Source organism: Gymnodraco acuticeps, unplaced genomic scaffold, assembly GCF_902827175.1.
Source record: "Gymnodraco acuticeps unplaced genomic scaffold, fGymAcu1.1, whole genome shotgun sequence".
NCBI classification, from domain to species: Eukaryota; Metazoa; Chordata; class Actinopteri; order Perciformes; family Bathydraconidae; genus Gymnodraco; species Gymnodraco acuticeps.
The window spans coordinates 81,283-95,284 of NW_022990209.1; the positions used below are offsets into that span (position 1 = coordinate 81,283).

Sequence of the window (14,002 nt, forward strand, 5' to 3'; positions counted from 1 at the left end):
AGTCCTGAAACAAATGAGACACATTTTAATATCAATACATGTGTATGGCATGTGGATTCAAATATTACACCTGTGATACAAACACTAAATGCTTTCTAGCTAACAAACAAACAACTATTTGTGGGTACTGAAGACCTTACAAATAGGGCTAATTGTGTTACAGCTTTTTAATTTGAGGACAACATTAAAACATAGGAACGTTATAGAAGTTATAGTCAATGTGTTTATGAAAATGTTGGCAACGGTATAAAAACAGGTTATTTTGCTTCCCTGTAAATATTTCATTTGCTTAAACCTAAAAAAGTAGGCTACAGTCCTTCAGTGAATGTATCGGAATGTATCCATCGCTATGACTTCCTTGTTCAAATGAAAACGCGTTAGCTCCGGACTCCATATCCCATAGTTCATTGCGCCAGTTTATTTGTATCACTTCCGGTTACTTCCATCCTGTCGAAAGGGAAACATATGACTCGTCTGTTGCGTTGAGACTGAAACCTGCCGACTAAAACCTTCCAACGGCTGCTTTAGGAAACTAAAATAAACATTTGGAGCAAGTTTTAAAGGTAAGAACTATGAAATAGGCTTTTAAAAACCAGTTGAAATGCCTGCATTTGAGCTAACTCGCTAGCTTGGTTGTGTCATGAACGCTTGTAAACACCTTTAGTATGGCAGCTCTGTACACTACATGTTATTTAGATTTTATTTAACACATTTCTGTTTGTTATTAAGCTTGTATGCTGCTTAAATGCTATGAGGCAATGCTTATGAATCCACAGTGCTGTTGTTGTTGTTGTTGTTGTTGTTGGCCTACTCCCTGCACCAGGAAACCGGGTTTTTCCTGCACTTGTACACACAATCAGGAATATCAAGTATTTAAAGTGATGCCTTGAAGCTTTAATTTGAAGCCAGCTTACCTAAAGTGACATGGACCTCATCAGGTGAACCAGTGGAGGAATGTGCATTTACTCAATTGTTGTATTTAAGTACACATTTGAAGTATATGTGCTTAAGGCATTTCGATGTTGTGCTATTTCTGGTTCTACTTGAGTTACATTTCAGATGCGATATTGTACTTGACCCCAATACATTTATTTGACAGCTGTAGATTATTAATACAAAACATGAATCACCTTATAAATGATGCTATATTGTTGTGGTTTGAATTAGACAGCACTATAAAGCAATTCAAAAGTCAGCTCTCTAATGCATCACTTCATTATAGTACTGTTTTATATATATGATGCTGAAATTGAACATTTTGCATTGTGCTTTTGGTGTTTAAAGTTTGCCATTTTTTACCATCCTTATGTGAACCAGTAGTTGAAAATGCATTAACTAAATAACTGTATTTAAGTACAATTTGGACTTTGAGTATCTCCAGGTTCTGCCACAGCTAATGCTAAAAATCAGCTAATAAATTATGATATATTATTTATTATTTACCTCTACAAGCTGCAAAGTGATCGTGATATATAATTGTATACTATGCTTTTGTATTTTAAATAGATTTGAAAAGTAAGTAATAATTAAGTATGAGATCTGAGTACTCCGTCCCCCTCTGAACAAAAAAACGAGTATTCATTTAAATAAGCTGTCTATGTGCCGCATAATTGAGTTTTTGGTTACATTTATTGGGCTTTGAGAGATTTATTATAAATATGTTTTCATTTAGAAAATGCAAAACACTAGAATAAAACGTGAGCACAGTTTTGAGTTTATTTTTTACTTCACCTGCGCTTAATATTATCATCACTTTATTACGTTTATTGTCACATATTGCTGTAGATGTGTCTAGACTCAGTGACATCCAGGCCACTCATGAGTTTCCTCTGCAGCATGCAAGATTAACCTCGTCCTCCATCTTATCTCCACCAGCAACTAGAGTGTTTAGATAGTTCACTTTAGTCTAAGTTCAAACGGTTTGGTCACAATTTATGTAAACACATATTTCCAAGGCACTCCTTTATAATTACATTATTACATTACATTTAGCTGACGCTTTTGTCCAAAGCGACTTACAATAAGTACATTCGACCAGGAAGACACAACCTTGAAGAAAACAGAATCATATAAGTACATCAGGTTTCATAGAGCCAAACATTTCAAGTGCTACTCAACTGGCTTTAGGTAAGCCAGTCCTTTATTAGTATAAAAGTGCTTCGTTAATAGTTCTAACGCTCGAAGTGGAGTCGAAAGAGATGAGTTTTCAGTTTGCGCCGGAAGATGTGCAAGCTATCTGCCGTCCTGATGTCAATGGGGAGCTCATTCCACCATCTTGGAGCCAGGACAGCAAACCCACGTGTTTTTCGCCGATGGGAACTTGGGTCCCCCTCGCAGCGAGGGCGCAACGAGTCGTTTGGCTGATGCAGAGCGTAGTGCACGCGCTGGGGTGTACAGTTTAACCATGTCCTGGATGTAGGAAGGGCCAGATCCATTCGCAGCATGGTAAGCAAGTACCAGTGTCTTGAAGTGGATTCTAGCAGTTACCGGAAGCCAGTGAAGGGAGCGGAGGAGCGGAGTGGTGTGGGAGAATTTAGGAAGGTTGAAAACCAGACGAGCCGCTGCATTCTGGATGAGCTGCAGAGGTCGGATGGCACATGCAGGTAGACCAGCCAGGAGGGAGTTGCAGTAGTCTAGGCGTGAGATGACGAGAGCCTGGACCAGAACCTGAGTCGCTTTCTGTGTCAGCTGGGGACGTATCTTCCTGATGTTGTAAAGCGTGTATCTGCAGCAACGGGTTGTAGCAGTGATGTTTGCAGTGAAGGACAGGTTGTTATCTAGGGTCACACCCAGATTCCTTGCAGTCTGAGTCGGGGAAACAACTGAGGTGCCGATGTTGATTGTTAGGTCAAGAGTGGGACAATCTTTTCCCGGGAGGAAGAGCAGCTCAGTCTTGTCAAGGTTGAGCTTGAGGTGGTGAGCAGACATCCACTGAGAGATGTCAGCTAGACAAGCAGAGATGCGTGCAACGACCTGGGTCTCTGAGCGGGGAAAGGACAGAATTAATTGGGTGTCGTCAGCGTAGCAGTGGTAAGAAAAACCATGCGGGCTAATGACTGATCCGAGCGAGTTTGTGTACACGGAGAAGAGGAGGGGACCAAGAACAGAGCCCTGAGGGACCCCCGTAGTTAATTGACAAGGGTCGGACTCAGACCCTCTCCAAGTCACCCTGTAGGTACGGTCTTTCAGGTATGAGGTGAGGAGGGAAAGTGCAGAGCCTGAAACTCCATAATTATTGTGATAAACAGGTTTGAAATCATTCCAATGTATACTATAGGACAGTAACCAAAAATATCCTTTTAAAACTGGACTTTCGACCCAAACCCAGCTGCTGACTTGTGGATGCAAGCAGCTAATCGCAGACTCAACCAGAGAGGAAGTAGTAGGCCTACATCATCAGCTACCATGTCTGACAGAGAGGAAGACAGTGAGGAGAACAGTCAGGAGGGGAGTGATGACAGCTTGTAGGATTACTGGTCGTGCTAATGTTGTCTTGTGTTCACCTCTGCATGTGTGTTCTGTGTTCGCCTCTGCACGTGTGTTCTGTGTTCGCCTCTGCACGTGTGTTCTGTGTTCACCACTGCACGTGTGTTCTGTGTTCACCTCTGTGTGTTCAGTGCCGTGTGTCTGGCAAATAAAGACCCCCTCAAAAGTTACGGTTTATTTCATTTTAAGGATGAGCACCAAGCAACATCTCCAGGTGCTCCTTTGAGAACCAGGGCAAAAAAGTTATGGGCACCCCTGACTATAACGTCTTTTCAAGTGATCTGCCAACTCTTTTCTCAATTCATCTATTCCCTTTTGAGTCCATAAACAAAAAAGTGGAACAAATATCCCAAATTCACGTCTTCAGATTATCCACCAAGGAGCCAGAGATATTACATTTGCTCTCATATATGAACAATACATTGCACTTACTATGTGCTTGTTATTAAGTTTAGATGGCCTCATTTAGTGTAACGATATCTCTATATACTATTCCATTATAGGGTGATAAATCATCGTTATTGAATATCACACAGGAGCTGTTTTCTGTTTTAAGGAAAGGGAAACACGGCAGGATGTTTAGCTAAATCAAACAAATGGATGTCTCAGTACAAAATATTGCTTCCACTTTTTCCAAGTTGCCTTAAATTGGTTTTCCTAATGTCTCATGGAGAAAGGGATTCTTCCCATTACAAATATTAAAGTGTATTATATACCAGTCATTTACAAATGGGGTTTCCGGTACTTCCTCTCTGACTACAGTCACATTTCCAAACAGGTGTTTAGTGCATTTTGTGGCTCTCTTATTAAATGTGGCATGCCGATCTTTGTAGTTCTAATCCAGGTTCGTCCTAGTTTCACTGTGACGTACGGTATGTTATGAATCAATACTTTATTTCCAAATAAGGTTTAGAATCGTTAAAGTCCTCAGTTTCAGTTAAGAGTGATTAACCCGCTTTGAATTCACAAACCTTCTTGTAGCTGATTGTGTTGTGTTTATTTGCACATTTCCTGTCGGTGTTCAGTTGCAACACAATCTCATTTCTAGCAGCGATACAGTTCTGATAAATTAACTGCACACGTCCTGCTCTGCAGCAAACTGCCAACAGGAGTGGGTATTTATTCTCAGGAGCTAGTGGAGACCATACCAGAGCTAAGAGGAGAGTAAATACCTGACCTACATTCATCAGCTGGACAGAAATAACTCTCCAGATGAATGATTATATTGCTCTGAGTGTGAGTTGTGAGTCTATTACTTTGGGGAGTTCCTTAAGTCGCCAAAAATCAAATAAATGAATACAGATGTAGGAGACCTGATCTAATTGATTGGATGTATTTTTGTATATATTTCCCATAGAATCAGCTGGTCGTCGTGCTGCTCTGGTGTCACAGTGTTATGCACAGATATGCTTTGGTCTTAAGACTGGAAGAGTTTCTTCTGCTGATGCACGGTAACGCTGCAGAAACACAAGTATTTCAGTCAAATCCACTCATCCTTAGAAATCCTGTGACCAGTAGTGCCAACGTACTACTTCCTTCTTTTGAAATTAGCAAGAATTAGTAAGTAGTCCTACTCTACTTCATTTTAGGAGCCAATATCATACTTTGGTCTTAACTAACTACAGGAAATGGAAACCCCCCAAAAGCACAATGGAGATGAACAAAGGATAGTGTCTAGTGACGACATACTGTATGTTTTCTTTATTGGTGTTTAACTTCCTCACACCAACCCTGAAATGAGGAACTCTGCACTGCACTCTCTGTAAATGAACTGCAACACTTGGTCAAAAATCCTTATTCTTCTCGGTGACATTTAAGATTTATTTTGTTCTCTATTTACATAAATGATTTATCTTCTTGTCTCATTAATTGTTTGTACTCACCTTTATGCTGATGACACTGTCATATATACATCCAAATCAGATTTTTCACAAATTCAGATCTCTCTCCAATCGGATTATAATATCTTACAGGACTGGCTATCACACAATAAACTACTGCTTAACAAAACTAAATCTTATACCATGGTCTTTGGTACCAGGCAGAAGCTCAAATCCAAACCTAATGTAGTAATAGCATGTAAGGATGGCACTTCTCTGCATCAAGTTGATAGCTTTAAATATCTTGGTGTATGGCTAGACTCTGAACTTTCATTTAAACTACATATAAAGCATGTAGTACAAAAAGTCAATTACGGAATCGGTGTTTTACACCGCTCTCGCAATTGTTTTACGCTCAGTGTCCGAAAGAGAATTGCTTCTCAACTTATTCTTCCGATTATGGACTATTGTGATGTTGTCTACCAAAATGCACATGAATCAGATCTTGCTCCACTCAACATAGCCTACAACAGACTATGCAGATTTCTTCTTGGTTGTCCTTTTCGTACACATCACTGCACAATGTATAACCAACTGAAATGGCCTTCTTTAAATGTAAGAAGACACGCATTGGCTTCAGCTGATATTTAAATGCATTTATCTTAACTATCCCCCTTATTTAAAGCAGTATGTTGTACCCTACTCGCCAATTCATCAAGTTAGACATTCTGTTCAGATTTATTTCTCTGTCCTCTCTGCAAACAAATGTATTGGCAGAAGAGCGTTCATGTTCAAAGCCCCAACTGACTGGAATACTTGACCTGCTGCTTTTAGATCTCTTGCATCATTGGGTTTATTTAAACATGCATTATCATCTCACTTTCAACTGGTCTGTACTTGTTATTAATGAAACTGTTATTGATGAAACTGATTTGCTCGACTGTCTCAAATTGTAATGATTGTGTGCATTGCTTGAATTGTACTTAACAGACTGTATGTGGTTTGTCTTGTGTGTCATGTTTTGCATTTTGTCTTTTTGTTTATGTATGTCTGTAAGTTGTTGCTATTGTCGGGACCCCCTTGAAAACGAGATGGTGCATCTCAAGGGGTTTATCCCAATCAATAAAAATGCTATATATATATATATCGGGTTAAACTTAAAGGCTAGTGTGGTTTAAAATACGCTCAGGCATGTAAAGAGGAATTGGTTGGTTGTTGTGGTTTCATTGGAAATGACAGTAAATGATTTGACCATCCTTTTGTGCTATAATAAAAAAACACTGACCATTAGATCATATTGACACTGTCCAATCAACCTCAGATTTCTTTACAGATAATGTGGAAAGTACAGTTTGATTCTTGTGTTTTGGTTTTTAATAACCTGCTATTCAATCTGGAGATTCACCCTGTTCAAAGTCACGTATTAACTGCTTCGTCACAGAAGGATTTAAGGTCACTTTATGCCTCAAACTGATTTAAGAAGTCTAGGGAAGAAGCACTGAAGTATGAAATATGAAAATCGGGAGATCCCTCCGTCAGAGTGACTTACTGTTAGTGCAAAAGAGTTCAAATCAGATTCACTTCCTGAGACAAAGACATTGGAAACATGTGTTTTGGTCAAAGGTCGGACACTGTTATCTGGGTCATGTGACAAATCTGTTTTACAATAATCCTGCCAGGAAACTAAAGAAGAAGTAACGCAATCACATGTGTTTGTTTGGTTGGTTTTCAGTCACAAACAACACAAGAACATCTGTGTCGTTCTTTATTATCCAGCAGAACTCAGGTTGTATAGAAGTCTATGAGAACACGAGCCTTGGCAAGTCTATGCTCTCAATGGCTAGTTTTGACGTGTATTGTGACTTTTTACCCATTATTATTTAAAAGAATGTTTTCATTATACTTTTTGACATATATATACTATTACTGAAAGAAAAAAATCTACTTACTATAATATTAATGTTGTCACAATATCTTTGACATATACTATGACTTTTTAAAATGAATACTTTTTGATGTCATTTTTACAATATTACTTTTTCCATATTGTTATCCTACAACTAATTATTTTAATATGTTTTGACATACTATAATGTAATGTGTTCATAGTATTATTCAAACAAACCTAAATAATATAGTATATAAATACAATATATGTCAAAAATGTTGTGAAAAAATGTCATGTTTTATGTTGAAAAGGTCATATTAGGTACATTTAAAATATAAAAATCTTATTATAGTATGTTGAAAGATGATATAGAAAAGTCCAATTATATATTTCCAAAAAATACAATGAAATATTCTTAGTATATTAAATAAATAAATATGAAAAAAGTGGCATTATGTATATCAAAAATACTGTGAAAGAATTCTTACTACAGTATGTTAATAAAAAACACTGAAAAAACTCAATAAAATAAAAAAAAACAACAATTTAAATCCCATGATTTCCGTTCTTCTTCCTCCCTGCAGCTGCAGTGATGAAGGTGAGCTCCTCAGAGAGAGTCATCCTCCACTGACCCTCCTCGGATGCCCCTCCTCCTCCTCCTCCTCTTCCTCCTCTAACCTGTGATGGACAGCAGGTGCAGCAGCGCAGGGGGGGGGCTATTCCATCAACAGCACTCCCACCTCCACCCGCATGGAGTCCTTCGAGGCCGGAGAGAAGAAGTGCATCTCCGACGTGAGGAGGACCTTCTGCCTCTTCGTCACCTTCGACCTCCTCTTCATCACCCTGCTCTGGATCATAGAGCTCAATGTAAGAACGCCTATCAATACTACTACTGATACTACTACTACAACTACTACTACTACTACTACTACTACTACTACTATTACTCACCCTACTCTGGATCATAGAGCTCAACGTAAGAACGCCTATCAATACTACTACTGATACTACTACTACTACTACTATTACTACTACTACTACTACTACTACTACTATTACTCACCCTACTCTGGATCATAGAGCTCAACGTAAGAACTCCAGAAACAATACTACTACTGAACAATACTACCACTACTACTAATACTACTACTGAACAATACTACCAATACTACTACTACTACTACTACTACTATTACTCACCCTGCTCTGGATCATAGAGCTCAATGTAAGAACTCCAGAAACAATGCTACAAATATTACTACTACTACTACTACTACTACTACTGAACAATACTACAAATATTACTACTACTACTACTACTACTACTAAACAATACTACCAATACTACTAAACAATACTACCAATACTACTACTGCTACTACTAAACAATACTACCAATACTACTACTGCTACTACTAAACAATACTACCAATACTACTACTGCTACTACTACTTCATATAATAATAATAATACAAATAAATGACATTAAATATACTACTACAAATAATAATATTGATAATAATAAATACATTTAGTATAATAAAATATAACAAATAAATCAAATCTGTATCAAATATTAGAGTCAATAAAATATAAAGATTCCTTCTCTTAAAAGTGGGGTAGGTAATTTTAGAGAAACCAGCTCGAGTGCGCTAGAAAATACACAACCGGAACAAATCTGCCACTTCCTCACAGAGCCCCTCCTCCAACACACACGAACGCGCACCTGACCAATGAGGGCACGAGATAAGTTTGTGCCCAGATGGAAGGCTGACAGGCAGGTAGGCCATCCAGTTACTTTAGCCGGGCCGGCTCAGAGGATTGGTCGTGCTTTTTACAGCGCCACGGCTTCCATTGATGATGTTATTTAATTGATTTGTTGTCAAAGCACTTCAGATATTCACTGCTATCGGGATGTTCAGAGCATTCCATGGAATATAACAACACGTGTATCTCGAGCCGGTTTCTCAAACTTACCTACCCCACCTTTAAGCAACCCACTGTAAAGAAATGATCTGCAGGAATCTCACAATACTTAATAACCATTCATCCGATATCCTGGGTGATGTTGAACTGTGTGCAAGTAGATTAACCGTAGTGTCCTGAAAGAGGAAGAGATTTTACACACACACACACACACACACACACACACCTTCCTCCATACCTGTGTAGAAAGGTTAATGCTGACGTGTGCATATTCCCACACAGCCTCTCTTACTTTTCACACTTTAACAAATTACTGTGCAGAATTAAGGGGGGGATTAATAAGCTCGTTCTTGTATCTTTAATTGAAACACGACAGCCGGGTGGACACGCTCATTTTAGGACCCTTTTCTACACAATGCTAGGTAGCGCTCATATCCTCTGAATAATAAGTTCAAACGATCCCTAATTCAGGTTTCAAAGTTTCAAAGTGACTGAATGAGTTTAAGCTATAACAAAAAACACCAGAAAAAATGAAAATAATCATCACACACACACACACACACACACACACACCTGTTGTATGTGTTTGTTTGGCAGCAGTCTCTCAGGTTGAGCTCTCATTTCTAACTGAACTTGTTGGACAGGAAGCTCTTCCTGTTACTCTGGAAATGTGTCATGACAACAATAAAACTGAAAAAACATATATTATAGTTGTTATACATCATAAAAGGTTGTTGTCATCCATCTGACAGTATATATTATAGTCTTAATTTAAGTATATTATTATAAGTGTATGTACTTTAAAGTATTTTTCTCACTAACCTTTTACATCTTGGTATAACCAGAACATTAAATCATTAAAAAATAATGTTAATTTAATCAATAATTAAGATTATTTGTAATTGCGGTCTTACTCGATGTTATGGTAATCCGTACGGTACTATTTATGATATGTTCGTCTTACTTTATGTACTTTTGACATTAAATAGAATAGTAACAGTACATTATATGTTAATGTAATCAATAATAAGGATAATGGTTAGTTGCATGTATGTCTTGCATATTTAATTTGTTTTTACTGAGCTCAAAGTGTTGGACCAACCTAACAAACAACTAAAATATTAAATATATTTAACTTTTATATGTGATATCTCTCTGTTTGTTATCACTTCATAATCAGTGGGTTGTAGTGAGAGCTATGTCTGGTTCCTCAGAATAATAAATAGTTCCTGAATGAGATTTAAACTGAAGTGAAAGATTAACCCATGTCAGGCTTCGGTAATAAAACGGTTTCAGTTACGAGCTGCACTTCCTGTTAAAAACCTCATTCCTCTGACGATAACACTTCAGCTCAATAAAGTAGATCCAGTCTGACTAGGGTTGCGTCCGAATAGTCCGTTTAGCTAGGAACCTTCCTAACGGAGTGAAATGACCCGGAAGTCCCTCAGTGGCAGCCATGATAAGTGCCGTTTGAATTCTCTAGATCAGTGTTTCTCAAACTTTTTCACACCAAGGACCACTTAACCAATAAAAAAACACTCGCGGACCACCTAACTCCACAAATATCCAAAATCGTATCGTTTTTCTAGAACAGATTACAAATCGCCTGGAAATGGTACAAACAAGTGGCAGCAAGTGTGATGAAGGTGTTGCGCTGGGCTATATCATGCAATCGAAAGTGAAACTTTAGCGCGCTCCATTGCGGAGATATTCCCGCTAGAATGCGGAAAACTTAAATGTATTTATTTATTTCAAATGTGAAATGTTACCAATATACTCGCGGACCACTAGGGGGCGCTCACGGACCACCTGTGGTCCGCGGACCACACTTTGAGAAGCACTGCTCTAGATGATAGGAAAGGAGGTTTCAAACTTCCTTTATAACCTCCTTTAGCTTAGGAACCACTGGACCTCCCTAACCGAGAGGAGAGGAGAAAATGCTGCCCCACAATGCATTGCAGCCGCAGCATTTGCCGTCACACAACAGTCGGCCGTTCACGGAAACAACCGATTATGACGGAGAAATTATATCATGAAAGTTACGGTGCTTATTAAGCATTTTAAAACGTATGTGGTAAGTTGCCAAAGTGCTTTGTTCTGAACGTTCATCATTATTATAATCAAAAAGAGAAATATGAACGTTAGTTTTTACTGAAATGATCAAATAAAGTCAACATCTCACAGTCTTTACTGAGCTGTGTGGGGTTTGTTCAACTTTTAAAAGATGTTTGAATGGTGATATACACAGTGATAGATGTTAAGGACTAACGTTTATAATAAATACATTTGTATTGATTTTAAGATGTTTTCATCAATCATACGTATTGGGATCATTTGTATTAATGTGGACCGGAGGGAGAGGGTGACGAGCATACGTTTCACTTTCCTTTTTTATTTCAATTCCAACTTTGGTCATGAAGAATATGTTTCTCTGTTGTCCACGTTCATAAAGCATAAAGCAACAGCATCAGAGCACGGTGCAGAGTCTCTAGATGAGTTTACAGTAGTCCCTCGTTCTTATTGAACATCCATGTTGTAGTCCGCTGTATAGAAAACTAGTTTCCATAGTTTCCCCACAGCAGCAGACGCACATTCATGACGTCCGCTGGTGCATCATAAACACGTCGGATACTGAAAGTGCATTCGGATTCTCTAAAGTACCGCAGTCTCTTCTCCTAAGTCCTTTTGAATTCTCCTATCCACTATCCCTTAACCCCGTGACGTTTCACTCAGAGGTCAAGGAATAGGAGATAGGGTTAGACGTTAGGAGCTGATTTTTGGATTATTCGACCGCAACCCAGGACTTTATTATTAACTCTTACGTCATTGTTTTTAAATTCTCACGTTTATTTTGTACATGTCTTTGGCATTTCAAAGTTTCCTTTAGTGTTTTACGGCAGAGGTACGCCCCTTCTTTGGATTCAATATTAATAATAATACACTTTAATTATATAGCTCCTTTCAAACGGAGCTAGAAAGTGCTTTTACAAAAAAACAGAACACATTTAAATACATGCAGAGAATGAAATGATCGAGCAAGTAAAGGCATAATAATAATAATACATTTACATTTTTTAAAGACATTTTCTTGACAAACACTACTATGGATCATTCAAAGATAATCATTAGTTGCAGCTTTGGTCACTACATTCATTATATGTGCCGCTTTAAGTAGTTCCATTTAAAATGTCAATGTAAGTTTTGTTTGTATTCAAACCTTTATCGTTTTGTAATTATTCGTGGCAGAAATCCAAGTGAATAATGTCGCTTTATCAAGTGCTCGAAGACGCTTTACAGAGATTAGAAAAATAAGATGAGTCTAATTTAAAATCGAGCAATAAAACCACATTTTTCAAAAGGACATGTCATCAATCACACGTTAAAAGCTGGTCGAAAAAGGTGAGTCATCCCAGGTCAAAATGAAACACGGAGAGTAAAGGAAGCAAAGTAATACGAGATACATTTAAATACACACTCTGTTCTCACAGCACGGCAGCAAAGCTACTAACATAATATAAAGATAGTCTTTTATATCCTAAAATACGCTCTGTTTTCAGACCTTAAACACACAAAACAAGTTTATATCAATTGTTTTAATGATATATTCATGTATTATTATTGCCGGTGGGCGTGTCTGGTGCGACCAACAACCAATCACATGAATCCCCCGCCCCGGACACACAACCATGCGGTTTGATTGGCTAGAGCTTGTACTGGCATTTGATTTGATTGGCTGGCGCTTCCGTCGACGCTTGAAAGGTTGAACGTTTCTCAACTTTCGAAGTGAGCAACGGAGGCAAAGCGACGGAACCACAATGCAGTTCGACAAAGCGTCTCCGTTGAAGCAACGCTGCCGCGTGGACGTACCGTTACTTCATGGAGCTGCAAAGAAACCCATTTTTGGAGATTTAGTGCTTTTTCAGCCTCAAATATTTGAAAGGAGGAATTAGTTACAAGTAGAGGCTCACATTTCCTACTTTGTGTTTGCAGGTAAACGGCGGGATTCAGTCGCAGCTGGAAAGAGAAGTTCTGCACTACGACTACCACGCCTCCTTCTTCGACATCTTTGTGAGTTCTTGCTCTTTTTTTTGCATATAATTTTCTCAATGTGACTTTCATACAAATAAATAGACCAACCAAATATGCAAAACGCAACTCAAGACATATTGATTTGAATAAAGTGCAGCTTTTGAGCTGTTCTTGTAGTGTTGTTTGTGTGTACAAAGAAAAGTGTGTTGTGTTAGATATGAATGAATAATCCGTCAATAAATGAAAATGATTATAATAATGATGATAGTCATTTATAGAGTCATTAATACATTTTCCAGGGTTCTTACGGTCATTAAAAACCTGGAAAAGTCATGGAAATTCAAAATGCTAATTCCAGGCCACTCCAAAGTTTTGGAAAAGTAACTAAAGTTGCATCAAATATAATTAATATTTTGTCTAACCGCCAAAATAGTAATACTATAATGATAATAAATACTGTGTAGTCATGAAACGTAAAATGGCATTTAACTGACGAGGTGTTTTGCTGGTGAGAGATTTGAGTTGCTTTAGCGCGTAGAAGCTAGTAAGCGTATTGGATTTGTTTTAGAGGCAAAACATGTTTCAGATGCAGACCTTATTTTCCTGTTCCATGTTAAAATAAAACATTTTCAGTGGTACCGCTGAGAAAGAGTCATTGTTTTGGTCATGGAAAATTAGGTAACGGTCCTGGAGAAGTGTGTGAACCCTGGTTTTAAAAATACAGAAAGTGTTGAAAAAGCTCATGCATTTCTGTGTGAATAGTTATATGAACATAGTATGCTTGTATGGATCTTATGTGTATCTATGTTGTACCTTAGGGTGCTCAATTGGTATTTGACTTGATCCCTTTTT

The 14,002-nt window shown here is 38.1% G+C and overlaps 1 protein-coding gene across 1 annotated transcript; it reads left to right on the forward strand.

Annotated features, from left to right (window-relative positions):
* Positions 1 to 422: 422 nt before the first annotated feature.
* Positions 423 to 13,234, forward strand: LOC117547555 (STARD3 N-terminal-like protein). Its single transcript, XM_034218391.1, has 3 exons — positions 423 to 563; positions 7,779 to 8,061; positions 13,112 to 13,234. The coding sequence occupies exons 2-3, from the start codon at positions 7,945 to 7,947 to the stop codon at positions 13,217 to 13,219; spliced, it is 225 nt and encodes a 74-aa protein (XP_034074282.1). The 5' UTR covers positions 423 to 563; positions 7,779 to 7,944; the 3' UTR covers positions 13,220 to 13,234.
* The last annotated feature ends 768 nt before the right edge of the window (positions 13,235 to 14,002 follow it).